Below are 27,697 nucleotides of genomic sequence, written 5' to 3'. Positions count from 1 at the left end.
ACATAAATTGCATTCTAATCCTATTATTTTGTGATTAGTATTTATCATCCTCTAAAGAGGAGTTCAGATGTTTATATACAGGCCAGGGAAGTGGTAAGGCTATCATTTAGTGAGATTTATTTATGAAGCCCATAAAACCTGCAAAAAGATTTCCTTTGATCGTTTAAAAGTTTATAGCTCTATTGCAACTTATTAAATGTGCGTGTGTTTTGTTGCCCAGCAAATACACATATGTCAGAATGATCACTGAAATTTCAAGCCAGCCCACCTCTCATTATGATTACTAAGGAAATTAAAAAACAACAACAACAACTAAATATTCAGATTTATTTAGATAAGTAAGAAGATTGAGCTTACTAAAAATGTTTAAAGAATATTTATCAGTTCTAGCTTTAGGGATTTTTGTGTGCCTTTGAAATACCATACAAAGCTGTTAACGTATGGGACAAACTTCATTATGTTTTCTGTGATTTTTGTCCTTGAATGTTGTATAAATTAAATTACAGTCATTTGATCCTAATTACACGGGATATAAAAATAACAATTATGTCTTGAAATGGGCAAAGTCACATTTGTACATATGAAACTCAATAAACAGTATATGTATTGTTTATTATATATATATATATATATATATATATATATATATATATACAGTATATATATATTCTCAAAGTTTCAAGCCTTAATATGACAAATGCATTGTCATATTTTATTTGAAATATTGTCAGTGCATTAAACTAAATCTTTAGTTTAATGATTAGTTTATTAAATGTTTATTTTGTTCTCTACAATTTATGTTGTATCAGGAGAAATATTTCTACTTTTTTTTGTTGACAGTATCTGCAAAAGTATATTATGAGCAATATTTTAAAAGCTTGTTTTTGTTTTTAAATTTCAGTAGCTATTATCTATCCCCAAATTTCTTTACTTTTAAAATTGTATATATTAGTCCAAGAAACGGTTCTTAATTTAAGTTGAAAAATGAATGAGCTCACTTTGTTCGATTTAGTAGGAACTGATTCTTTTAGAAGGTATTGTGTGTCTGTTCATGTTTATTTTCCTTTCTGCAAATCCCATGCAGGTTCCCTTTTGCCTTGGTTACTAGTAAGTTCTGAGAAAATCTGGTAGAGTTTGAAGTAGCAAAAACATTTAATAGCTCCTAATTTGTTTCTCATCCGCATATATAGTACTGTTGCAATTTTTAAAAATCATTCCTTCTCACATGTAATACAAGAAACCTAAAATCCTCTTTGGAAGTAGATATTGTATAAATCACAAAATAAATTTTAATATTATGTGGTAACTACAGAAGAGAGCAGCAGAAGTCAAATTGATTTTTGCTACTTGTGGGCTAAATGTGTCATGAACAAACAGACAAGTTGTATATTTTGGACTATGACTGAATCTTCCAGGTTCTTAAAACCACAACCTGTACTTTGCCATAAAATTTCTCAAAAAGAAGTAACAGGAGTATAATAAAAATTATTATGTGTACAAACTGATAGAGTGGATAGAGAAGCGGAAGAGACAGTGAGCAACCCTATTTATTCATAGACATAGAAAAGAATTTCTATTTCAGATGAGAAGAAAAACCGTTAATAAAACATTTTATATGGAGCTAACAATTCTGCAAAACATGGAATAACTTTCCCTTATAGTTAATGTCTTATTATCAAGTTGATAGAAATAGAATTGCTGAAGAATATTATTAGTATTATTATTAAGCCTACTTCTCCCTGGGTACCTAAACATCACAAAGGGCTAGATACATACATTTCGGCTTATAAAAATGTTGTAATGTGAACATAAATTTGCTTTATGAAACTTGTGGTTGACCCTCAGAGAAGCAATAATCCCTGGGAGCTCTCTCCAAAGTCATAAATCCTCAACCACACACTAGCCACCTCTAAGGCCATAGGAATTTGCTATTTGAAAAACAGAGTGGAAAGTTCTCGGACTTAGCCTAACTACAAACCTTACAACAAAATCCACAATTAACATTTGCATCTGCTTAATAAAATATACAGAACATGGTATGGCAGTTATGAGATCCATCATTAACCTTCTTATCAAACACTAAGCAGCCTGGAACCCTGTCGACCTCACTTTGCAAAATATTTGAAATTAAATGAAGATTAGAAAGATGCAGAGGGATGTTGGTAATGAACTTGGGCTTCCTATATTTGACTTACAGGGAGTGGATAATGTAGACAACACTTCCAAATGTTACCTTGAACAAAGATTTTAATTAATATTTTTTTCTAAGAGAGGGTAAGATTTTGTCTCCTACTTCCTACCTGTGAGACCTTAAGCGAGTTAGTTCATTTCTGTGCACATCAGTTTCCTCATTGATAAATATGGAAATCAAAGTAGATACCTTATCAAGTTACTGTGAAGATAATACAAGTCACATTAGAAGTGTTGGCACATAATAAGGGCTCAATAAACGTTAGCATGCCAGGCATTGAGATAAGAAGGCAGTACTTGTACATAACTTTCACCTTCTGGTAAACAAAAAGTTATGTTCAATAAATAAGCAAGCAAGAAAGCACTCTCCAAATGAGAACCCTGGCTCACACCCATCTCAGATGAAGTAATTCAAATTTTTACATTTACTGCAGTGAGTTTTATATGATCTTCTAAAACAAAGACTCTTTCAAATCCTGATAAGTTTTCACGAAGTTTTTAAAAAAACCTTGGCCTCCAATAAATTTGCCCCCGATACGTGTAGTTCTTTCTTTTATTTTTATTTTTTATTGAATTTTAATCAGATGAATGGATAAAGAAGATGTGGTGTACACATATATAATGGAATATTACTCAGCCATAAAGAAGCATGAAATAATGCCATTTGCAGGGCTGTGGATGGACCGAGACCATATTATGCTTAGTGAAAGAAGTCATACAGAGAAAGACAAATACTGTATGATATCACCTATGTGAATCTAAAATATAATAAGAAAGAAGGTATATGCAAAACAGAAACAGAGTTACGGATGTAGAAAACAAACAAGTGGTTGCCAAATGGGAGAGGGAAGGGGGAGGAGCAAATTAGGGGAGTTACAAACTACTATGTATAAAATAGATAAGCAGCAAGGATATATTGTATAGCACAGGGAATTACAGCTCATACTTGTAGTTATTAATGTTTCAACATTATTTCACAAAAAGTTCTTGGGAGAAAGAAAAGGTACAAAGAGAAGCAACTTGAAATAATTTCAGCTTGCTTTAAAAAAAAGATTTTTGTCTTATGGAATGCTGATAATATTGAAATATATTAAAACAACAAATGTTGATTTCCGAAATACATATTGGACCAAAAGAGGTAGGTCAATTAGGTAAATTTCCTTTGGAAAATAGGCTAAAAATCAGTCTGAATGGTGGCCCTTTCATGTTAACAACGCTTGATTCTTTAGTGCCTTTAGGTTATATTTGGAATAAACATTTCTGTTAATGTTCTGCAGCATTAATATTTGCACCATCCTTAGATATACATAGGTACGCACGCACACGTTAAGTACACCGAACCTCTCCTTGACAAAGTTCGTTAGCAGGTGAGGAGGGCATTTTTTGAAGAGCTTAATTGAATTTAAAGTGTGCCAAGGCGGGATAATTTTTGCGGGCAGACAAATTATTCAAGTCAGTGAGGGATTATTTACAAAGAATTGATCCAATGTTAGCATGCCACGGCGAGTGAGGGGAGGAAAGGCCACGTGTATGTCTAGATTAATTCAGCCTAGCACTTGTGGTTCATCACATTCCATGCAAGAAAAATTTTAGGTGATCCAAAATGAACACTATTATTTGAAGGACTAACATTCCTGAGGGATGAATAATTATTTTAATCAGAAGGTAATCATTAAGCAAAAATGGAATGCCTGACCTTGTATAGAAAGTCTCCCTCCCTTCCTGCCTCTTCCATTTCTTTGTTTTCATTTTGTGATAAAATTTATGAACTTTCTCCCCTTTTGTTTCCTTCCCACCACATTCTTTCAAATGCTTTTCTTTCTACTAATTCTGCTTTCTCAGTATGTTTGGGGTGTGGCTCCCCCACGGATACCAAAATAGGAGGATGCTCAAGTCCCTAATACAAAGTGAGTCGTGCCATGAATACAGTCCGTCCTCCATATCCGCAGGTTTCCTATCCACAGATAAGGAGGGCCAAATGTATTATTTTTCCTTCCTTTTCTCCTTCCACGCTCCCTGCCAGAATATTTTTTACTAAAATGAATAGTGTTCAGAAAAGATGTGTGTAAAGAGCTAACAGGGAGTTAAGGGTTATATAAGATTGATATAATAGATAATGTTTTGTTTCAGAAATAACAGTAAAAATTCATACCATAATGCAAAGAAACAAACAAAATAAAGCTTGCAGCATTTCTTTCACCATATTTCAAAAAGACTTTTATACCGTAGGAGAAGACATACGCCCCTGTATACAAATTAAGCTTTCTAGTATGTTTGAGACATTTTATTTAGCGCTAGGAATGCAGAATGAGGTTGTCGTTATTGTCCCTTGACTTGAGACACTATTCACCTTACAATGACCAGAGATACATCTCTTAACAGCCACCATTTATTTACCAACCTTGCGTTCAAATGGGGAAATCCATCCACCAAATGCAACAAAAAGTTTTTCTTGACTAAATGAAGACACAGGCCTTTCCTTAAATGGCTATGTTGAAATATAAATTCCTAAGTTATACACTTATTTCCAGTGGCCTCCCCTCAAGTGAACTTAACCTAAAATCTATCTATTAATTAGATTAATTATTCTACTTACTGTCTATTTTAGTAAAAATGGGACTCTATCAGAAGTATCCCATTGGATACAAAGTGCAAGACTTGTACGATGCATTTTCTCTAACACCTAGTACAGCCTTACAAACATTAAAGCTCACAGCCCATTTCTCTCAGTGATAGTAAAGAGAAATTATTCCTATTAAACAGGTCTAATTGCCTTTAAGAGACATCATAAGAACTAAAAATAGGGAAAGTATTATTATCTTTGTTATTGTGCTCTGAGTTCTTAAGTATTCAATGTATGCTTTGTCTCTGGGTCTGTTTCCAGTGGCAAAACCCTTGTTAACAGGAATTAGATCAGATTATGATTGTGTAGTGGATATCTTAATTTTGTGTGTTTTCTTCATCAGACAATACATATCTATTTTAATTATCCTATATCAGTGTGTATAAATAAACCCCAGAGCTATTTAGCTCTTTGTACTTCGCTCCTAGCTCTTTTGTCTTATGAACTACAGTACTGTATATCTCACTGTAATAACAGTGAATTATGTTTAGCAACATTGCCTTCTTTTATTAAAGGTGCATTTTAATTTGATGTTAGAAACAACCAGCTTTAAAAATGTGATGGGCTTTCATTTCTTTTTAGATTCCTTTTGGAGATACACTTACCACAAAAATGTGCTCTGTGGGAATTTGGCAACCTAGCTGATGATAGGATAAATCATTTTTAGTTTAGCAATTGCTTCACTATTGTTATTATTATTTACTATGTCAAAAAGGAAATATAATTTTTAGCTAGCTATGTGCATGCATATGAGACCAGCTATCGTTTGATAAAATGAGTCAAGTGGGAAAACTTCCATTTCTTTGTGATGACACATCAAATGTGTCCTTATCTCTAAAAACATTAAGGATGAAGGAGTGATAGTTTGTTTTTCCAGGTAGCCTTAGAACTAATAGAAAAATCTAAATTATGATATATTCATTTTGCAGGAGCCAATGAGAAAGAAATAGCCCTAATGAATGGTTTGACTGTTAATTTACATCTTCTATTGGTAAGCTTCCTTTTCCACCAATGTTTAGTATACACTGTTTACAGAATCTGACATTTTTCAATCTTTAATTCATGAGCATTTGGAGGTTTACTTATTTAAAAATAAGTTGTGAGGTTGTTTTCATTTCTACCAGGAAATGCTGGACCATGATAGAATGGCTTCCTCGTAACCATGGGAGAGTTGACTCTTGCAAGGAGCTTTAGAATAATGAATAGCTCTTATCTCAGAACATAAGGAATAAGAGTCACAGTGGGTAAAAAGCAAAACTGCTGCACACACACAAAACAATGATGTACGAACGGTAGCAAACAGTGAGCTTTTCAGAAAGACAGTTTTCCAATATGCTGGGCTTTAGCAGAGTGGGACTATGGATTAGTATGATTTTGTAGACTAATTTTGGGGGAGTAGATTAAAAAAGAATTAGAAAATAAAACTAAATTGGAGAAAAAGGACCTAGTACCTTAAATGAGTCACTGTGTTTAGGTGTTTCTTACATCGTAAGAACTTAATAATGTGTATGTCTTAGAATGTCAAATATATTATTGATTTGAAATATGGTACCTATAGTAATTGTCTGATGCTATGAAAAATTTGTATTTCATTTTTAACTGAGATTCTGAAAACATGTCTACAGGACAAAGATGCACAATTAAGATATTGATATTTTATTTTGATAAAATATAGACATGATTATTAAATATGCCTGAATGAAAGTACTTGTGGCGTATGTTAACTATGATGGTAAACAGCATAGTTTTCAGTTCAGACACCTCTGGCTTGCCTCCCAGCTAGGCTACTTAATACCTGTTTGACTTTGGACAAGGGTTTTGGCATTTCTAAATCTTAATTTTTTCCTCTGTAAAAATGAGGATGATAATACCTACCTCGTACATATGAAACATGATAATATGTGAAAATTGCTTTAGCACCCTGGCCAGTGGTCAACATCCAATTAACATTAGTAATCATCCTTATTGTTATTACTGTCAGTCAGTATTGCTTCTCTAGGAACTGTGTGGAGAAATGAAAAGGCCCCACTGAACACACGAGCTACTTCCCCCTGGTGTCTCTAGAAATGCCAAATGTTTCGTTAGGGCAAAGGTACTTTTAGTTGGACCTAAAATTATATTTCATAAAATCATAAAACTGTAGAAATCTTATGTACTAGAAACCAAATCTGCAGTGCTAGATAAATCAATATAAATAAAATATACACAGAACATGATATTTGTCTCATAATAGAGAAATTGCCATTAAACACATTGGGAAGTTAATTTTTCAATTAACATTTAAGTAAAGTTTGAGAATGTGTTTTTATCTGATTCACATTTTCTCCCAAATTTGCTTTCCTATTGATAAACATAATGAGCAAGTATCTTCTTCCGTTTTTGAATTTATTGGAAACAAGGCTAATCAGAGAAGGTACCTTTGACAGACATCTAGCTGTGTAATTAATTAATGCCTTTAAAGTGCTGGAGATTATAAAATGAAAGTGTGGTATAAAATGAACAAATGTCTAAGTTGTGCATTAACGCATTTCTCAATAAATCCATTTCATTGCAGTTATCGTTTTTCAAGCCTACGCCCAAACGGTATAAAATTCTCCTAGAAGCTAAAGCCTTCCCTTCAGATCATGTAAGGATTCTTCAAATAATATTTATATTCTTTCTACTCTTCCTAAAGGAGCATATCATTTGCCTGACTTGAATGTTTATTCACTAGTCTTTTCCAAGTAACCTTATAATAAAAAGATCTGTCAAATGCTTTTGATTTGTGCATTTCTTTATAGATTGTAGCTTTATTTCTTTTGTTCAAGTAAAACATGTGTTAAAGGAGGAAAGCACTGAATGGGAACATTGATTTATTAGTCTTATTAGACACTGAGCAAACCGCTGGTCTAAATCAAGTGCAGTTATAAATGTTTTATTAATTCTTGTTGCTGTTTTATTTTATGGAATTAAATTGATACATATACCAGTACTCAACCTTTTAGGTACATAAAGTAGGAATATAAACATTTATTTGTCCATTTGTTTTCATAGCACACTAGCATAATTATTGGTGCTTTATAATTAAAAAAATGTATTAAGGACTAAAAGAATTTCTTGTGGTTCAAGAAAAAAAATCATACTACTTTTTCAGGAATCACAGTTGGTAAGAAATATGATTGTTCCAGACACAGACAAAGACACAGATAAAAGTATATTGCAGTTTTAGTGCTGCATTTCAGTTTTAGTGTTGGAGAAACTTGATTTCTGTCTTTTCTAAGTATTCTAGCCCACATCTTGTAATTTTAAGGCACTTAATTAATGCAAATTAATAACCATGATCTTACTAAAAAGGATCAAACCCCTATCTTGAAAAACTTCAGGGTTCCTAAAATTTCTCGTTCCCATTTATATCTTGGGCTCTCAATGAAGGGAACTTCTTGATGTCCTTTTCTTTCACTAGCTTACTCTTTCTAGGACAAGCCATTTCTGTACTCTCTGTTGGAGCCTAGCAAGTCCCCACTGCTCACTTTGGTTATTTTGTAAACTCTGTTTTGACTTGCATTAGATGATTTAATATCTTATTCTAAAAATCTCTTGTACTCCTAAAGTCTAGATGACCCCTACATTTCCATCCATTTCTAATATTTTGTATTTCAAAGAATGTTCAGACTGTTGCATGTATATTATGTTAAGCAATTCTTCTCTGATATATTCTGTTTAGTCACTTTTAACCTTGACCTTGAATTTAATATAATAATATGCTTTTATTTGTATTTTATTATTTTTTTCTGAGTTATTTCAATGTACTTCTGTACACTGGACTTGATTTAATAAATCATCTTTCTTTTCCAGTATGCTATTGAGTCACAGCTTCAACTTCATGGACTTAACATTGAGAAAAGTATGCGGCTTATAAAGCCAAGAGAGGTATATGAGAAAGATAAATAAATATTCATCATTCTTCTATTTGGTATTGATTTTTTTTCTTCATTTTCTTCAAAGGTTTATTATCTTCATTACTTTAATGGAAGTTTCAAGAAAGTATAAAAGGCCTATACTCTGTTACTGTTAGGTCATTTTGCTTAAAATAGAGAATTAACTCAGAAGTATATTTATTTTAATTTTTCAAGGGCTATTACAAGCAAACTACTTTCCTATTTATACCACTGGAGTCTGCCATATTCTTCAGTGGGATGGGAGGAGATGACAAATTGCATACATCATTTTCAATTTTAAATGCCATTGCCTGTGGGTGCCATTGAAATCATGTTAAAAATTAGTGATACTTGTTGAAATTGAATGATGCCTATCTTTTATGCCCCTCCTAATCTAAGGATCAAATATTTTCCTCTGAGCTTGGCCTGGGGTATAGAAAGGGATGTGGTGTAGCAGAAAAAAACTAGGCTTAGAACCTCGCTATTACTCCCCAGGGAAATCCCAGACCCACCAACATACTGGGTATGTGATTTTCTGATAGTTACTTTATCTCTGAGATTCCTTTATATTTAAACAGACAACAAAGGAAATACCTAGTCAGGCTTGACCATATGTTCAAGGTCTAAAATACTGTGCACTTTACATTAATAACGATATAAGGCTAAGTTGTACAGGTTTTGACCTATAAACCCAGCATCTTGTGTAATTTTGGCACCAAGAGATCCACACAGAATAAGCTTTAGGTTTCACATATGTATGATGCTCCCAGGCTGTTAAACCAGTGTTTGAACATTTATTTCTTTCAACCCAGAACTAATTTGAGAAATTAAAGGTCTACTCTATTCACTTCTATTTGCCAACACGCAATAAATTAATGGAATAGAAAGTTCTCACAGCTTTGGAACAATATCTGTTTCATATGTTATACATAAATTGCTTATTTCCAGCAAAAATGAGCATAGCCACTAATATATCACAAGTTTTTACTTTAAAAGTGACAAGTGGGGACTTCCCTGGTGGTCCAGTGGTTTAGAATCTGCTTTCCAATGCAAGGGACGCGGGTTCGCTCCCTGGTCAGGGAACTAGGATCCCCCATGCTGCAGGGCAACTAAGGCCGCCCGCAGCCAACTAGAGAGAAGCCTGCACTCCATAACGATAGATCCTTCATGCCACAACGAGGATCCCGCGTGCCGCAACCAGGACCCGATGCAGCCAAATAAATAAATAAATAAATAAATAAATAAATAAATAAATAAATAAATAAATAAATAAATAAAACGAAATAGGGGACAAACTTACAGTTACCAATGGGGAAAGGCGGGGGGACAGGGCGGAGGAGAGGGATAAATTAGGAGTTTGGGGTTAACACACACACTACTATATAAAAGGTAGATAACCAACAAGACCTACTGTATAGCACAGGGAAATATACTCAATATTTAAAAAAATAAAAAAATAATAAAAGTGTCAAGTGTTGTATAGCTGTATGAGTTAATCATAATTTGGAGACCACTCTTTAGCATTACTGGATTAGAGCACATCAACATGAGAGAGGACCATATCTATCACTGAAAAATATATTTCTTATTTGCTTAATACTGATTCTTTAAAGAAATAAAGTATTAGTATATATAACACTTTCCTTGCTTTTTTTTTTTGAAATTATGGTAGACAAACTGTATTAGCTTCCTCTAAGGGAAAAAAAGAGTTTGGGGTTATGATATTATTAATTTTACTCTGAATTTTTTCTTAGAATCACTGAAATCCTTCTCTTTATGTATAAAGTATGCACCACTTAATAATTCAAAGATTTCATTGTCAATCCTATTTTTATAGATCATCATTTTGTAAACAAGTCTCAGACTATAAGCAGAAATTAGAGTATTATTATATTTGTGATACATATTATATATGCCTAATGTGGGATACAGTAACTGGCAAATAGTAAGTTACCAAAAATTAAAAATAATTGAAGGAAAATTCATTAATGCCTTAATGAGTTTTCCCCACATATTAATGTAGTTAATGATGCTTTGACTTCATAATCATGTCAGATTTAGCACTGTAGAAAATTCATGAAGACTTCATAAAGACATGAGAATTATCAGGATACAAATAGACTATGTGTATCTAGCTGAGTTATTTTCACTCAAGTTGTTTATAAGACCAAATCTAAATTCATTCACAATTTTCAGAAAGTCACTGATCATTATTAGTCTTAGGTGGGGAGTTGTGGGGGAAAAGTAACTTTGATAATATTGAGTTTTATTGATATTTTCTTCACGTTTGGATCTTGATCTTTAGATTGGTGTGGAGGAGATTTTACTCTTAAACTAATAGAAAACATTGGTTAAGTTACACTCAGATGAATGATGTATACGTGCCTTTTTTTTCTGGAAAAAAATGATATTAGATTGATAAGTAAAATACTAATTTCCAACAAATTTGCCTTGACATTTAATATTTTATGGACATCCTGTACTTTCTGGTATTTTATTTGATGGGAATAAGAAGGAAACAATCTATAAGTATGTAAATAGTAAAGATTAAGTGAAAAACTGAAGAATAAAATCAAGCAGTAGGGTTTTGCAAAGATACTTTATAAACCTCTTTTTTTACTATTTTATTATCATTTCTTAATAACAAAAAAGCATATTCAACTATATGCTCTTGCCCAATTTTTGAAGATTATTAATCTGAAAAAAAATTATCTTTGATTTTTCTTATGGTAGGAAAGATCTCAAGGTGAATTTTAGATTGGGAAATGTAAAGGGACAAATTTGTTATTGTGGATATAATGTAACTTGTACCTAACGTGACTTTAGGGGGAAGAAACACTGAGATTAGAGGATATCCTTGAAGTAATTGAGAATGAAGGTGACTCTATTGCAGTGATCCTGTTCAGTGGTCTGCATTTTTATACTGGCCAGCTCTTTAATATGCCTGCCATCACGAAAGCCGGACAAGCAAAGGTATGTACGTCATTTCCTCCTTTGCCCCTTGTCCAGAACCTCACTCTATAGGAGTATTCAACTGCACTTCTAGTAAAATACCTTTGTTTGTGTCTGTGTAAAATTATTTAAAGAGTTTAAAAAAAGAGTAAGATATATATATGTATGATATATGACATATATATGATATATGGCATACATATAATATATTAAATGTATCTTAAAATATACATATATTTTGCTTTAGGCATCTCTATTTAAACCTCTTTTTGTCACTTCTGTCGTCTTACCTCCTTATTAGCATCTGCTCTCCCAATGTCTACCTCTAATCAGTAGTATAGGTGAGCTTCCTGTAAGTGATGTCATTGGTACAGAGCTGCTCAGTCAGCAGGAAGCAGACACTACTTAGGATAGCAACTATATACTAGGACTGTTAGAAGCTCAACTCTGGTGCTTTGTCATACTATAACTCATTCTATATATAATTCATACTCATTAACCCTATGTACCTGAAAAAGGGGAGATGGAGAATAAAAGTTTATCAGTAGATGGAGTTTTACCCAGTTTACTTTAGGAAGCCATTATACTACCTATAACGAGCAATTTTCCCTCAATACTACTGAATAACACTTACATAGTTTACTATTGTGAAAGAGTAACTCTTTATATATAAGTGCTTGTAAGAAAGTGTTTTTAGTATTTGTTTGCCTGAAAAAAAAAAAAAAAGAAATCAGAGGAACAACATTAAACAGTTACAATTTGTATTTAAAATCTTTAAATAACAGTTCTATTTGATTCAGCAATCAAATCATGTATTTAAAAAGGTGACAACTGATTATACTGTGAACATTAATAAGTTATGGGATTAACATACATGTGATATCTAGTTAATATACTCAGTTATTGAAGCTAATGAATGGAACTAATGACAAGAAATTTAGCACCGTTATCAGCAGTCTCTAGGAATTTCCAACCAAGACTTCCAACTGGTTTAATGGGTAACTGTGAAAGTGGTGCATTACGAAAGATATAATGTCTTCTTAATTTAGATATTAAATGTTAAGCACCAAAATAAAGGGAGGCCAATAAAATATCATACTTTAAAATGTTATGCAAGTAATCAGAAGTCCCTGATTGCCTTAGTATACATGCATGTCTCATTAAACTTCATAGAAATGAGGCAGGATGGTAAAGAAGAAAGATCATGGGTTTTGGAATCACTCAGTCTGAAATTCATATCTTGGCTAGGTCATTTAATTCTTTCATGATCTCAAGCAAGCTAGTTATTTGACTTTTCTGAGTTTCTGTTTTCAAAACTGTTAATCTGGGATAACAGGACCCACTTTATAAATGCAGTGTTGATTATGAAGAGTATACAATATCTCTTGGATTGTACACATTCTACTGTTAAATGGTGGTTCCCTCCCGCCTTCCACTGTCCTCAACAAATATGAAGTTATAGAAAGTGGCTTAAATATACATTTTCTTTCATTTCCCATTAAAAAGCAAAATAAACTTGTTTAGTAGATGTTATACGTAATTCTTATTCTTAACTACTTTGCTTACTAAAACCATTTTTAGTATTTTGCACGCTTTCTTTCACGTAAAAAATATGGTAAGTGCCTAGCAGGTAAAACTCTCATTGAGTTTTCAGTCAAAGAAAGGAAGGTAGGAATGAGCAGTTCCATATAAATGTAACTGCAAAGGAGTGATGGATACTATGTGAGTGAAATGGCGACCTAGCAGACTTCAATTTATCCATTATCAAAATTATTTTAACAGACATTTATACTCTTGCTAGACAATCCCCTCCATTCTCAATGGAGATTTAGAAAAATTCTTTATAATGTAGACTTACATAGCTCTCTTGGGTGGTCTATGAAGATAAAGCTGAAGAGAGAGACAAAGAGAAAATTAAAGGTGTCAATCAAGAAGGAGTTGGGAAATTCGAGGGGAAAAAAAGCCATAAAAGAGCCACTGTTAGGAACAGCTAAGTGACATAAAAGAGACAAAAGTTTCCAGAAGTATGGTTGGAACCAAAAATGATGGATTAATAAAAGTCAACAAGAGTAGATTTTGAAGTAGAAACTTCATATGAAAGGGAAGTGGGGATAGGAATTTTGAAAAATATATTAAAGAAATACATGTATACCAAAAAGAGCACAAATCATAAGTGGTTTGATGAGTTATTTTGAACCCTTATAGCCATCACCCACATCAAGAAACTTCTAGAACATTTGTAACACTCAGAATCCTCCTTCTCCCAAATACTGCCTATTACCTCCTCTCCAAAGGTGTACCACTCTCCTGACTCCTAACCATATATAAAAAATATATATGTATATAAAATATATATATATAAAATATATATATATAAAATATATATAAGCTTTGCCCATCTTTGAACTGTATACGAATGGATTAACATATATTCTTTTGTGTCTTGCTTATTTGCTATTATATTTGTGAGGTTCATCCATATTGTATGCAGCAGTTTCGCCTGTTTTTCCTTTCACTTCAGTATATTATTATAGTGTATGAAATAGTTCACAATTTATTTTTTTCCATTCTAATCAGAATAGATATTTGAGTTTCATTTCCATTTGAGGGCCATTACAAAAAATTCTACTGTGAACATTCTTATAAATTTCTTTGGGTATGCCTTCATACCCATTTCTGTTAAATATATGCCTAGAATAAGAATCCTTGGAACATAAAGTATGTATATGTTAAATCCTAATCAACAATGCCGACTTTCCAAAGGTTTGTATCAATTTGTCATACACTCCCACTAGCATGTATGAGTTTCTGTTGCTCTTCATTCTCACCAATAGCAAATCTGATTAGTTTGTAATAATAATTCACTGTAGTTTTAATATGCACTTCTCTGACTATTGATGAGGTTGAGGATCTTTCAAATGTGTACTAGCTGTCTCAGAATCTTCTTTTATGAAATGCTTATTCAAGTGTCTTACCCAATTTTGTATTTGGTTATCTGTCTTTTTGTTGTAAGTGGTATAGAAATTCACTCTGATGGAAAGAGAAAATACAAGATTTCTAGTGATCCTCTAAAGGGAAAAATAAATTAATTAATAAAAGAACAGTTGGTAGGATGGCTCTGACTCACATAATGAATTTAGAGAATGCTGAGACTTTTTTTAACTGAGGAGAAGCCCTGGGATGGTGACAAGTGTGAGAGGCCAAGGAAAATTAAGCATAAGATCAGGCTAGAGAGCCATATTATAAGGGAAGGCCAGCATGTGAAAAGAGACATCAGTTTGAAGACACACTTTCATATTTTGTCTTAGAAGCCATCTACTTAATTTTATATTATTGGCCAACCTACCATCTTGGAGCTCTGCCTTACTTCTATATTTATATATTTTTCATATACTATTACTTATTTCTACTAATAATTTCTTTTTGTCTACACTCACTGAATGTTCCCCATTGTCCTTTGAATTACTATCCCTAAAGATTTTTAACCACTGCCACGACTCAGCTCTCACTGTCAAGTAAAAGCTACAGGCTACTCACACACTTGAAAATTGTTATTTATGAGCATCTGCCTATTACACCTGGAAGTTCTATATGCACCTTGAGATCAGTATGTTCCAGATTTGTCTCCCTCCAGAATATCCCTACTGTTTGTTTCATGCCACCATCCTTAGAGACCTTTAGACTCAACTCTGACATTTTCCTGTTCTTTACCTTTTCAACCAATCACTTCTTAATTCTACCCTCTCAGGGTTAGTCTTTCCTTTAGTATTCCTGAATCACTTATGAAGGTTTTCAGCTGCAAGAAACAAAATCCCAGAGAAAAATTAGCCAAAGATTAGGGATTTATTTTTCTCACCACAGAAGACCTGAGGCAGGAGGCTGCTAGGATGCACTCAGCAACTGAGTAGTGTTTGTGTGACATCTCCAGGGCTTTCTTAGATTTTCTTCAGTCTTTTCATGTCATGGTCACAAGGAGAGTTGTCCCAAATCCAGATATCACAATTCTATTTACAGCAGAGTGAAAGACGACGGGAGAAGTAGCAGTACAGCTTTACCTGTCCCTTTCATCCAAAGTGCAAAGTCTTTCCCAGAAAAACCTAGCAGTTTCCTGTTTATGATTCATTGCCTTCTGAAGTAGTAGTTTCAAAGAAGCATGAGTAAAGGAGTTTTTAGCTTTGATGGCCCTATAGTAGAGAGAGGCTGAGAAGAGGGGTTGGGGTTAACTTACCGACAGTACTTCTTGCATTTCCCGATTACATCCCCGTGGAGCATCATTGTTTCTACTCTGTTTCCCTCTTTCCTCTTCTAGCCCTCTTTAATATGTTTCCTTTTTTTCTCCCTTCCTTCCTTCCTCCCTCCCTCCCTTCTTTTTTTCTTTCTTCTATTTTCTTTTTTGCCTCATTTCACAAAACATTTGAAAAAAATTCGTGGAAAATTGATTAGGCTCCATAATGAAATGAAAAGAGAGCGAAATAAGGAGAAAATCTATATCATCTGGTGAAATGAATAGGCTCCCCACAAATTATAATTTCTCAAGTTGAATTATGATAAGAAATAGGTAATTAGAAATTATTGTCAATGGAAACTCTTGGTGTATAAGGTAGACTAAGTCTTGGTAACAATTAAATAGAGCCATAAATGCCTTCACTGTGATAGATGTTTTTTTCTTGCTCGTGCAGCACTCAGCGATCAGCTTTCTCCAGTGCAGTGATTCAGGTTACCAGTGGTTCAGGGTTGTATCCTATGGCTTTCATACCCTAGAGCTTCTGTCAATATTCAGCCAAAGAAATGGGATAAACGGATTTAAAGGGGAACACTAACATCTTAAAAACATTAGCTTAACAATGAAAAAATTTATTTCCACTTATATTCCCTCGACTAACACATGGTCATTTTTGGGAAATTAAGTATATTTGTGTGCTTAAGAAGAAGTTATAAGCCTTGCCACACCTGGAATTCAGGCACTTTTTGGTTGCTGATGGAGTAGGATACTTATTCTGAAATGCAGTATAGCATTTGCATTAATGAAATGTTTAGATAGTAGAGACAGAGCCAGACCTGGCCTTGAACCCACATCTTTCCATTAGTTTCTAGCATAGTTTAAATGGCTTAATTCATTTACCAATATGACTTCATTTCTCCACTTAACAAATGGGGAAGGTAATAGTGCCTACTTCATTGGTTTGTTCTACTGAGAAACAAGGAACTATTCCTAAAACACTTAGTACTTAGTGCATTGTAAGTAATCAGTAAACGTTATCAATATATAAAAAAATCACATTGGCATATCCAACCTACAAAAAAATAATGAATCCTTAGAAAGTGAAATATTCAGAACTTTAAACTAAAGACTCTCATTAGACACTTCTACTCTAGATTATAAAAGAAAACAATAATCTAAGCAGCATGGTTAGGACTCAATAGACTGGACTGAAAACTTTAAAGTCTGGGTAATGGACTGATAAAAATTTCAATAATCTTATCCCTAAAAAAACTCAGTGCCAACTGCTTGCATTCTACCTTCCCTCTCCAATGCCACATAAAATGGCCTACAGCACTCTGGAATTCATGGTGCCTGGCAGACAGTGGTGCCAAATAAATATTTTTTGAGTGAATGAATGATTGATTCCCTTATTTATCACATCTTTTATACTGTATTACTCTACCTTATATGGATGCTGGCATGTTAGTTTTCTTTTAGCCTACTGAAAATTGAAATGCAAATGACAGCCTAAAAGAAGACTGAATTTTGCAAACCTGTGCTTTGCTTTATTAGCTTCTTCCTTGTTATGTGCCACTCTCTACTGGGTATGAGTACAAACATCTCTTAGACCTAACTATAAGGTGCCTAAATTATTAATAAATAATAATCACAATTACAGCCCACACAATTTAAAAACAAAATGAATTAATTCTGGATCTAGAACATTAGACGAAAGCAGAAATATGAATAAAGACATCATTATAAAAAAGAAAGACATATTTTAGCTTTAATATCATTTAATAAAAACTGAGGTATCTAAATAACACTCATATATAAATGGTCACCTCACTGATCCATCCATTTATCTTCAGGGAAAGTTTAAATTATTGTTAAAAATGTTTTCAGACTTTTGCAGGAGACAAATGATTGATCAAGCCTCAAAATTCAACATCATCTTGGCTGAGCTTCTTCGAGTACTGAAGATTGGGAGTCAAGTCTCATGGACTATTACAACAGAATAATATCAATAATACTTGCATGAGATATTAGGATTTGAGCAATCAATCAGTTAGGAAAAATCAGTACCCGATACTTTTGTATATAACTATAATATAAACTGGCATGTTGTATGAAATTTTTATGCATAATAAATTAACCTTTTCCAAAAAGGTTTAATATTGAGATGTTTAATATTAAGTAATCTTTACTAGAAATCATACTAATACAGCCATTCTTTCATTAAAGTCACTGCCAGTTCACCAAATAGGATCTTATCATTAGCGCATAAAAAGAATCTTGTCTCTATATTCTCTATAGTAGAGCGATACGCATTTGAATTTTTTATACATTCTTTCTATCAGTAAATATTTGAGTAGTAAATTATAATAACGGAATTCTAAATAAGAATGCCTAATTTAGCCTGGAGTGTCAGCCTGACCTTCTTAGGGAAGATGAGACAAGAGCCAATTCTAACATTATGAGTAGGAGTTAACTAGGTAAAATCCCCTCCAGGGTGCGGACAGTATGGTGGGGCCATTCTAGATAGTTTTAAAAAATGACGGAATTACAAGGAAGCAAATATTTCAGTATACTTTGATTGTAGAAAAGATTGTATAATTTGATAGTTAGAAAAGATATAACAAGAAATGAGTTTATAAAGCAGACAGAGGCTGAGTAAAGAAGGGCCCACTAAGCCATATTATACATCTTGAGCTTCTCTTTAGTGACACAGGTAGCCATTAAAAGCTTTTAGACAATGAAAGTACTAGGTTTTGTTTTAATTTTAAAAAGATAGTCCCTGCCTACAGGAATGGGTAGGAATTAGATGAGTAGGCAAAAGTAAAGAGTCAGTTGCAGTCTCTATGCAAGAATTTTAAAACTCGCTATCACGATACAGTTCAAAAGATAGGGGTACCAGAGAGCAGATCCATTTCATACTACATGAAATATTTTTCTGATCTCCTAAGAGATTGTTCTTATTTAATCATATCATCCTACTGTTATTAAAGACAGATTTTGTACAACCATCAGAAATGAAGGATCTATACTGAGCTCTTGCTGTCCCACCCAGATTTGGTTCTAGCCACAGAATCCAAGAATTAAAAAAAAAAAAAAAAAAAAAAATATATATATATATATATATATATATAGAGAGAGAGAGAGAGAGAGAGAGAGAGAACAGAGACAGACAGAAACAGAGACAGAGAGACAGAGAGAGAGAAGGGAAAAATGACCTAAAGTTTAGATGGAATGTCCCATTAACTATATGTCATTTACTCTGGGAATAGTGAAGGATTATTCTGTTTAGAAATATAAAAGTAAACTATCCTGTTTATCCAAGCAGGAGCCTGGAGTCAATAAGTCAAAATATGTTGGTAAGGATCAGTGCCCAAGAATCTAAAAATTTTGAGCTGTCTCTAAGAAGTTTCCATCAGATGTTTTAATTTAAGCTTTTCATTAAATGGACCATGTGAGAAAGACTGATTAATTCTCAACAGAAGAGAAATTTGCACTCAAGATGTTTTAGAATTACAGATTTGAGAAAAGCAAGACTCCCAGTTGTCAATCAGGATTGTTGCTTTGGCAACCACTCTTATCAAAGCCATGGTGGACAATTATTTCTCCACATCTAGCCTCATCTAAACCCAGGGTCCCCCAGGTGAAATATTATATTTATGGGTTTTTTTAGATGATATGCATTTTATAAAATACTTAAGTTGTCTTAGACCCAGGCTAAAGCCCATATTTTTCATGCCACTTAACCAACAAAAGGAAGGCTGATTTAAGTCTTTGTTAAGCTGAAAAATGAAAGTGTTCCAACATGAAATGTACACACCCGTTTTAATTTATTCACTAATCACCATAAGAATGGAAAGGAAAAAGTGTGTCTCATGGCAATCAAGGTAGGTGGAATTTCAAAAGACCCCAGAAAAAAAAATCCCCAATAAAATGTGAGAGATTTCTCTTAATGGCCTTCTTCATGATCCCCTTCTTTAAGAAATGTTTTTTTAAATTAATTTATTTATTTATGGCTGCGCTGGGTCTTCGTTGCTGCATGCGGGCTTTCTCTAGTTGCAGCAAGTGGGGGCTACTCTTCATTGCGGTGCACCGGCTTCTTACTGCGGCGGCTTCTCTTGTGGAGCACGGGCTCTAGGCGCGCGGGCGTCAGTAGTTGTGGCTCGCGGGCTGTAGAGCGCAGGCTCAGTAACTGTGGCGCACGGGCTTAGTTGCTCCGCGGCATGTGGGATCCTCCCAGACCAGGGCTCAAACCCGTGTCCCCTGCATTGACAGGCGGATTCTTAACCACTGCGCCACCAGGGACGTCCCCCCTTCTTTAATCAGTCAAATTATTTACGCAAACAAGATTAGGGATATCAAAGTTGAGTTGAAGAGACAATGTTCATTTTCCTAGCAAATTAACTTAAGTAAGGTGGTAAAGAAGATAACTATCACATTGTCTATAAAAAGTAGCTTTAAGGGAAGAAATTTGAGTGACATCTTCAGAAACTATCCCATAAGCTTCTTTGCAATATTATCAAGTTCAGTATGTACGTAAACTTAATAATACAAGCAAATTTGGTTGAGAAATTGACCATTTAGATTGGCATAGTAATCACTAGAAAAATATCTTATGGAAGAGTGTACTTTCATTTCCTATCTAAATGGGGCTCTCTTTGATAAACAGTATCATTCTCATGTGATGGATAAATTAAATAGTTGCTTTAATGCCAGTTTATAACAGGATAGGTAGATAAAAGTAGATATGTAAAGGGTTAAAAGTCACCACCCATCCAAAAAGTAACTGCCCATTGTTGGGAAGGTTGTGATTAGGCCCATGTATCTCCTATTTGATCCCTTGCTTCATGTCTTTCCCAATTATGACCGTCATTCTTCTACCATTTGTGGAATAGAGTCAAAACCACTTCAGCCTTTTACGATTGTGCATATACCTAAGTTATCAGTATCGTATTTTCCTCTGCTCTCCTTCACATACTAATAGTTAAACTAAACCAAATGTGTTGAATGTTTTCTGTCCAGATGTCATACTTTCAGTCTCCAGGCCTTTATTCTTAGCTTTCCTTCCTCCTAGAATTCCCACATATGAAGATTCTGTTCCTCCAGCTCAGCTCAACCACTACCTGCTTCACAGGTTATGATCTGTCCACGGGATTTGCTTTGTTTGACCCTCTTTGTATATGCAAACATGGTACATTCAAAATTTTTTTAATCACATGCCAATGATGACATATCAAGTGATTTCATATAAAAACTCCTAGTTTCAAATTACAGGTTTGGCAACACTAGACCATCTTTCCTGTAGGATAACAAGTGGCAAGCCTGAATCATAGCTCTGCCCATTAGATGGGACTTCAGTTCTTCAACATAACTCCTATTTCTACCTACTGACCTCAGCACTGAAGCAGAATGACAGCTGGTGTATATATTTCTGCTTACATAGCAGCATACTTACAAAAAACGGTAAAGTGGAGTATTTCTTATAGGCCCAACTCATATATTTCTTGACTAACTCCTGTAGAAACATGAGGGGGTGATCCTTGACCTTCATCATAAAATTTTTCTTGCTCCTCTGTGTCAGGCTAAATCTGTCTTCCTGCTGTGTTTCCATAGCATGATGGAAAATGTATTATTGGTCCTCTTTTGCAGTATCTTCTAATTATTTCTATGCCTATCTTAACTATGAAATTTAGGACGCTTTTGTCAGTAGTGTGTTCAATGACTGATTGAGGGTGGACCCTACAAACTTCACAGGCTTATACTAGTGCTTTACACATACATAGTCATTTATCATGAAATGCATACCTGTTTGGCCAGTGAATGGATAAATGTGTGTTATCAGCAAGAATGGATTAGGCTGATTTTATGGATCACACATTGCATAAAAGACATAACTGTGCTCCCATTTAATTAGAATCAGAAAATTCTGAAGAATTACTTATAATGGTCAATTGCTCTAAAAGTCAAAATACTTGTAAAACTTGAGTTCTTTTTCAAACTCCATTTCTACTCTTTGACACACTTAGGGCATGCAGACTGCTCCATTAAGTTATTAAATATTAAATGAACTAAATTAAGCTTGAAAAATTACCTTGAGCTATTTTTCCCATCTTGAGTATCTGAAATAAATCAAACAAACTATATTTTGTGTGAGATCCTTGCCAGCTGGAGAAAGACTCCAGAAGAGAACAGTGTTACTTGATTTGTTTTATTTTTCTTCTTTGGTTTTGTACTTACTTCTGACAATAAATAGAGGAGACAATTGCGGTTTTTTCCTGGTAAAAGAAATAGCTGAAATTTACTCTGGAAAGCACACTCTATTAGATAGTAAGACATTTCTACCTGTAAATTACACAACACTTTAGGGTCTCTAGGTTTTGTTTTTTTTTTTTTTTTTTGCTTTTCCTCTCTCTCAAATCCTTTACTCTTTCTCCCCATGTAGCTGTTGGCTCTTAGCTCTGTCTCAAACCTTCTTAACTGATACCTCCCTCCTTAAATTTCACTAGCAAAATGCTCCTAATGCTCCCCACTTTCTATTTCTCATCTCTGGATTTGCCAGTCTCATCAATATTTACGTTTAAAAAGCCAGGCTAAAAGGATGAATATAGTTTCTGCAATAGTGCTTTGTACAAATGTGAATAATACTAGGTGCTGCTGATGACCTACTGTGCTTCAGGCACTTGGCATGTAGTATTTACAATATTCTCAGCTACCCTAATAGGGAGCTTATCCCATGGCTCAGTTGAGGAAACTGAGTCCAAGAGAAGTTAAGCACTTGCTCAAGCTGACTTAGCCAGCCAGTAAAGGTTAGACTTGGAGTCTGGCGCCGATACCATACCTCTCTTTCCACTATATTTTCTCCTTTTATATTTGTAGACTGATTGTGTAATGGCAAAGAGGTCTCAACATTTGGAAAGTCAAAGAAAATATATATAGCCCTCTTTCTTGGTTATTTTTTTCCATGGGAGCCTGAAACCTTTGTCTTTATGGTTGATGTAACTGTCTCTTCAGTTTAGAGAATATTGAAAACCACAATTTTTACTTTGCCCCTAGATGTCAAGTATAAAGAAAAGAATTATTGCTGAATAAGATTCTATTCAGTGCCAGCATTCAATAGTGGCCCAACTCAGAACCTCTAACCCACTCCTCCCAACCGCTCTCTTTAAGAGATGCCGCAAGACACTGGTGGGTCTTCTTCTGATGGGTCTCTTAGGTAGTTCTATTGGCAATAGCTCCCACCAACGATGGCCCCATTGTCATTCCTGTTAGCAGCTCTTCAGGGCCTTTAGATGTATTTGCAGGTGCCCTCCCTCTAATTAAGAGCTTACAAACTCCTATATGACTGGGAAGCTAATCTACATGACAATAGGGAGAATTTCAACAGGAAGCCCACTGAACCTTCTAATGGTAGCTGAGTTGCAGAGTACTCTCAAGAAATTTCATTGTTTCACAGGTATATTGACCCCTCACTTAATATCAGTTTCCAGGATTTAAGAGCGGGAAAGAGAGAGAGAGACAGAGAGAGCGAGGGAGACAGAGAGAGAATAGATTAAGAAAAACCCCACTGTGTCTGTCTTTAAAGAATCATATGGGACATAGAGACATATAAATAGAAAACTGCTTTAGACTGTATTAATGCTTGACAAGGGTAAAAACAAATCCATGCAAGTGTCTTAGAAAATCAATCCAGTCTAATACCACAAAAAACAAGAGTTATACATGCTCCAATTCATTTTACCTTACGATTGGGTCAAAACCACATATAGCAAATTGACTCAAGAGGAAGTCAGATAGTGTGGGGAAAAATTCCCACTCAAGTTCGGAAGCTATCATTTTCCTCCAGGCATCTGTTGATAGAACTAGGGGACATAGCTATTAGGACATAGCTAGTATTCCAGACTCTGGTTGCCAGTGTTCCCCATGGGCTACCTGGCCTGCTGTGTAAGTTCCACAGCTAAAACACTTCAGGAATTTAAACGAAGGGCACCTTGAGTTATATATTAATTTCAAAAAACATACAGGTTCCATTTCCTGTGACATAAATAGAGCCCAGAAAGGCCTCCAAAAATGCACTAGGTTGGCCATCTTCAGCACCTGAGTAGAGTTCTACCACCCCTTTCAGGACTCCAAGGTTTCCATCCAAAGACAAGCTCCTTAGTTTTCCTGTGTCCATCATCTTCTTCCCAAATTTCCACCCCTTGTCACTTTACTTTTCCAACAGGACACTTCCTTCATATTTTCTTTTGGGTAACTATAGCTATAAGCTACTATATTTTCTGAAAATATGGAAGTATGGCTTGATATAAGTGGGTAATAAAATCCTAATACTGTATTAGTCTAATTTGCACAGGTTGACAAATAAATGAATATTTCAGAATGGATTCCACTTTCACTTTTTAGCTTACCCTTGAATCCAAACCAGCGTTTTTAAGTCACGGAGTGAAAGCATTCATTCTGATTTCATTTTGATTTCAAGTTAAAGGTACTCATTTTTAATTTAATTAATTCCCTGATATCTATGCACAGCCTTTGTCATGAAAGACTCTTTCTTGATTCAAAACTCTCCCTTACTGGATATCTTATCTTTTTCAAAATGAAGCTCTCTGGAAACCGAGAAGCATAGTCATGGCTCCCCAAATCCCTAGCAATAGCCCACAGTGAGAGGCACAGAACAATGTTCACTTTATCAGGGCTTGTTGTCTCCTCTGTATACACATTTTGGCATAAATACCATCAATCAATAGCTCTAGGACAATGGGGGTGCTTTCTTACTCAAATTATTATGTAGGCTAAGGGTTATTTGTGATATCATCCTTCTCTTACACTTGCATTTTAAAATAATATTTTAATAGAAGATACATTTGAAATTATTAGACCTTAACCTTGGAGTAATTCATCATATGTCTAGGGTAGAATCTTGTCTACCCTCCTAATTTTTCCTGTTTCTGTTCCTGTTTGCTGCTGAACTTAATATGAACATTTAGAATTATCAAGTCACTAGCTTCCTGGATGGAATATTGTATTTTTTTTCTCCTGCAGTACATATGCTGATTACCTATGTTTTTCTGGTATCATATATTATCTGTAAGAGCCTCAGGACTAAAATAACTTCTAGTAGCATTCAGGTTCTGCCTTACAGAAAATTTTAAGTTTTGGTTCTAGTTGCCAAGCTACTTGATTTCTAAAATATTCCCTGCAGTTCCACTTGGAAGATTGTGTTTTGTCCCTTTTAACTTGTGAAAGTTCATTCTCATTTTGTATTGCTTTATGTTTTAATAGTGAGGAACAGTTACTCCCATCAAACTATTGGTATAAATAAGTGAAAGCTTAACATAATACTTCAAAAAATAGTAGACAGCTGTATTAAATAATTTGGGGAAGGAAACTGTAATACAAATTACATATTGACTTTAAGTGCAGAGTAAACACAATATAAGAAATAATGCATAGTTCCTGCTTATAACCAGAGTTGGATGAAAAGGAGAAAAAAAAAAAAGAGAAGGATATTTGAAGACAATAAATTTTAGGATGAAAGGAAAGACTTGCACAATAAAAATTCACTCTGAAATGATATACTATGTTTACAGAGATGGTAGAGGCCCCTCTTACAGAGATCTTTACTGGGTATTACTTTTTTTTTAAAATTTAGTATCTGTGGATTCTTTTAAATCATAGCACTCGAATGAATTTTACAAATTTTAGTGCTTCAAGACTATGGCAAGAAACTCTACCATCTTTCATCTGCTTCTTCTTCATTTTCACCCTCCCCAGGACAATTCAACGCCTCCCTAACTGTGAGCTTCCTTGAGAAATCCCAGGAGCAAAGCTAACTAGCCAACCTGTTGTTATTAATCCACCATTTGTCCATATCATCTATGTAGAGTTGAACAACAACACACACATACACACACACTCCTATCATTTTTTCAAATTTTTGTTCACTGTCCTCAAATTTTCCCATCAGTTTTTCTATTTAAGGTAATATTGTTCAAATTTATAGCAATGTACTTCTTCAGTTGTTTCCTGTGACTTTATATCAAAACAGGAGTGATGTTTAGAATACATAAAGATCTCTTTAGTATGGTGTGGAAACTGTAGTTCCCATAAACAGCCACGAGAGAAGTCACACTCCTATTACTAGTATCCAATTACTAGCCTTGAAGGGACTTGTAGGCCCCTGTAATTTACCCACCATGGTGCTAATGCCACTGCCAAGGGCATCCACTGAAGTCTGGACATGCACCCAGCTGGTATGTATGAATGACCACAGGCTGCGTGACAGGCATCTCTTGCAGGTACCTCCTAAGTAACCTGGGTGCTTACTCAAGTGGCTCAAAGACAAAGGCTACTTACCTATCTTAAGTACTTTATTATTTTAACAATTATTTGAACATACAAATGCATACAAGCTGACTTTCAGTTCTGTGTATAGCTACAAATATCTTATATAATTATCCCTTTTCCCACCAAATTTGCTACTTATTGATGGTCTTCATAATTTATAGGATTTTTTTTTTTTTTTTTTTTGGTGAAGAAAGAACAAATTAATAATATCTGTCCAAAGCCAATCTGTTATAGAATAAATCAATAAAGTTATCAGGACTTTAATGCTACAAGGGATAAAATTACACTGTACTATTCCATATTTCATTTTAATTAATAAACAAATAATAAACTAAATTTGAGAGACAGTGATCTAGCTCTTTACCTGGAAATCTCAGCACAGACCCTGTGTCTTATTCCACTGGTTAGAAAAATTTTTAGTATTGTGCTAGTAAAGATGGCAAAGACAAAAAGTCATGATATTCCTTGTTTTATTGAAAGGGATTTTAAATATATTTTAAACTACTTTTGACTGTCCAAGAAACTTCATTTTAAAAGATGCCAAGCCTGAATAAATGGTTTATGCAATAAAATTGAAACAGAAATAAAGGATATCAAATAATATTTTAACATTTAGCTTCAGTTTACAAAATATTTATTGACAATTTTATGACTTTGTTTTTTTACTTATTTATTCAACAATTGAATTATTTGAGTTCATATTACATAAAAATAGAAGACAGTTTAAGATTGGAAAATTGCTACAAGAGATTTATGCAACCAGGGCTGTAAGATGAGAGAAGCGAGAAGGTTTGGCAAAGGTATCTTCCTATGGAAGTTATCTTGTGATCAAAATCTGAGCTACCCAGGCAAATGAGGAGGGAAAGAGTACTCCAGAGACAGAGAACGGTTTATGCAAATAAATGAAAGTAGGTGTAGGGCACCCGGGACAGGAAAGCTGGAAAGAACCAGATCATAAAGGTCTTTAAAAGCCATACCAAGGAAAATGAGTTACATTCTGAAGTGAATGGGGAGATCTTTGAAGGGACACAGGAAGTCTTATAACCAAATGTATGATTTAGAAAGTTCATTGGAAGAAAGCAGGCTGGAAGTAGTCCGAATGGTTAGAAGACTACTGCCATAGTTTGGGGACTGACTGTAAAGCCAGGTGACACGGTGGCTGAACACCGCTGCTGCGCTTGTATCAATGAGAGTCTGAGCAATTGTGGGTAATTTTAATAAACATCTGTTGAAAAATATTTGATTTCTAGTTTTAAAATTACATAAAGTATGCACTCAAGGGTGCGGTCTGTTTTCACACATTCATATTGTTTTACCTACTCTTATTCGTAAAATAATGAAAATGTTAACTGCATGGCTATACAGAGGTTTTGGAGAACTATTAGTTTTTTCTTTATTTTTAAGATGCTGCCATCTAGCGAAACTTTTGTAAAATCCCTTTGTGATGATCTC

The 27,697-nt window shown here is 34.3% G+C and overlaps 1 protein-coding gene across 1 annotated transcript in view; it reads left to right on the top strand.

Moving 5' to 3' along the window:
- Positions 1-27,697, top strand: part of KYNU (kynureninase) — a 101,429-nt gene that overhangs the window by 35,843 nt on the left and 37,889 nt on the right. The window contains 4 exon segments of the mRNA XM_068543995.1: positions 5,743-5,804; positions 7,368-7,439; positions 8,648-8,722; positions 11,557-11,703. Of these exon segments, the coding sequence (XP_068400096.1) occupies positions 5,743-5,804; positions 7,368-7,439; positions 8,648-8,722; positions 11,557-11,703 (356 nt within the window).

Source organism: Eschrichtius robustus, chromosome 5 (genome assembly GCF_028021215.1).
Source record: "Eschrichtius robustus isolate mEscRob2 chromosome 5, mEscRob2.pri, whole genome shotgun sequence".
NCBI lineage: Eukaryota > Metazoa > Chordata > Mammalia > Artiodactyla > Eschrichtiidae > Eschrichtius > Eschrichtius robustus.
The sequence above is the reverse complement of the archived record's forward strand: the minus strand, read 5'-3'. Positions and strand labels throughout refer to the sequence as shown.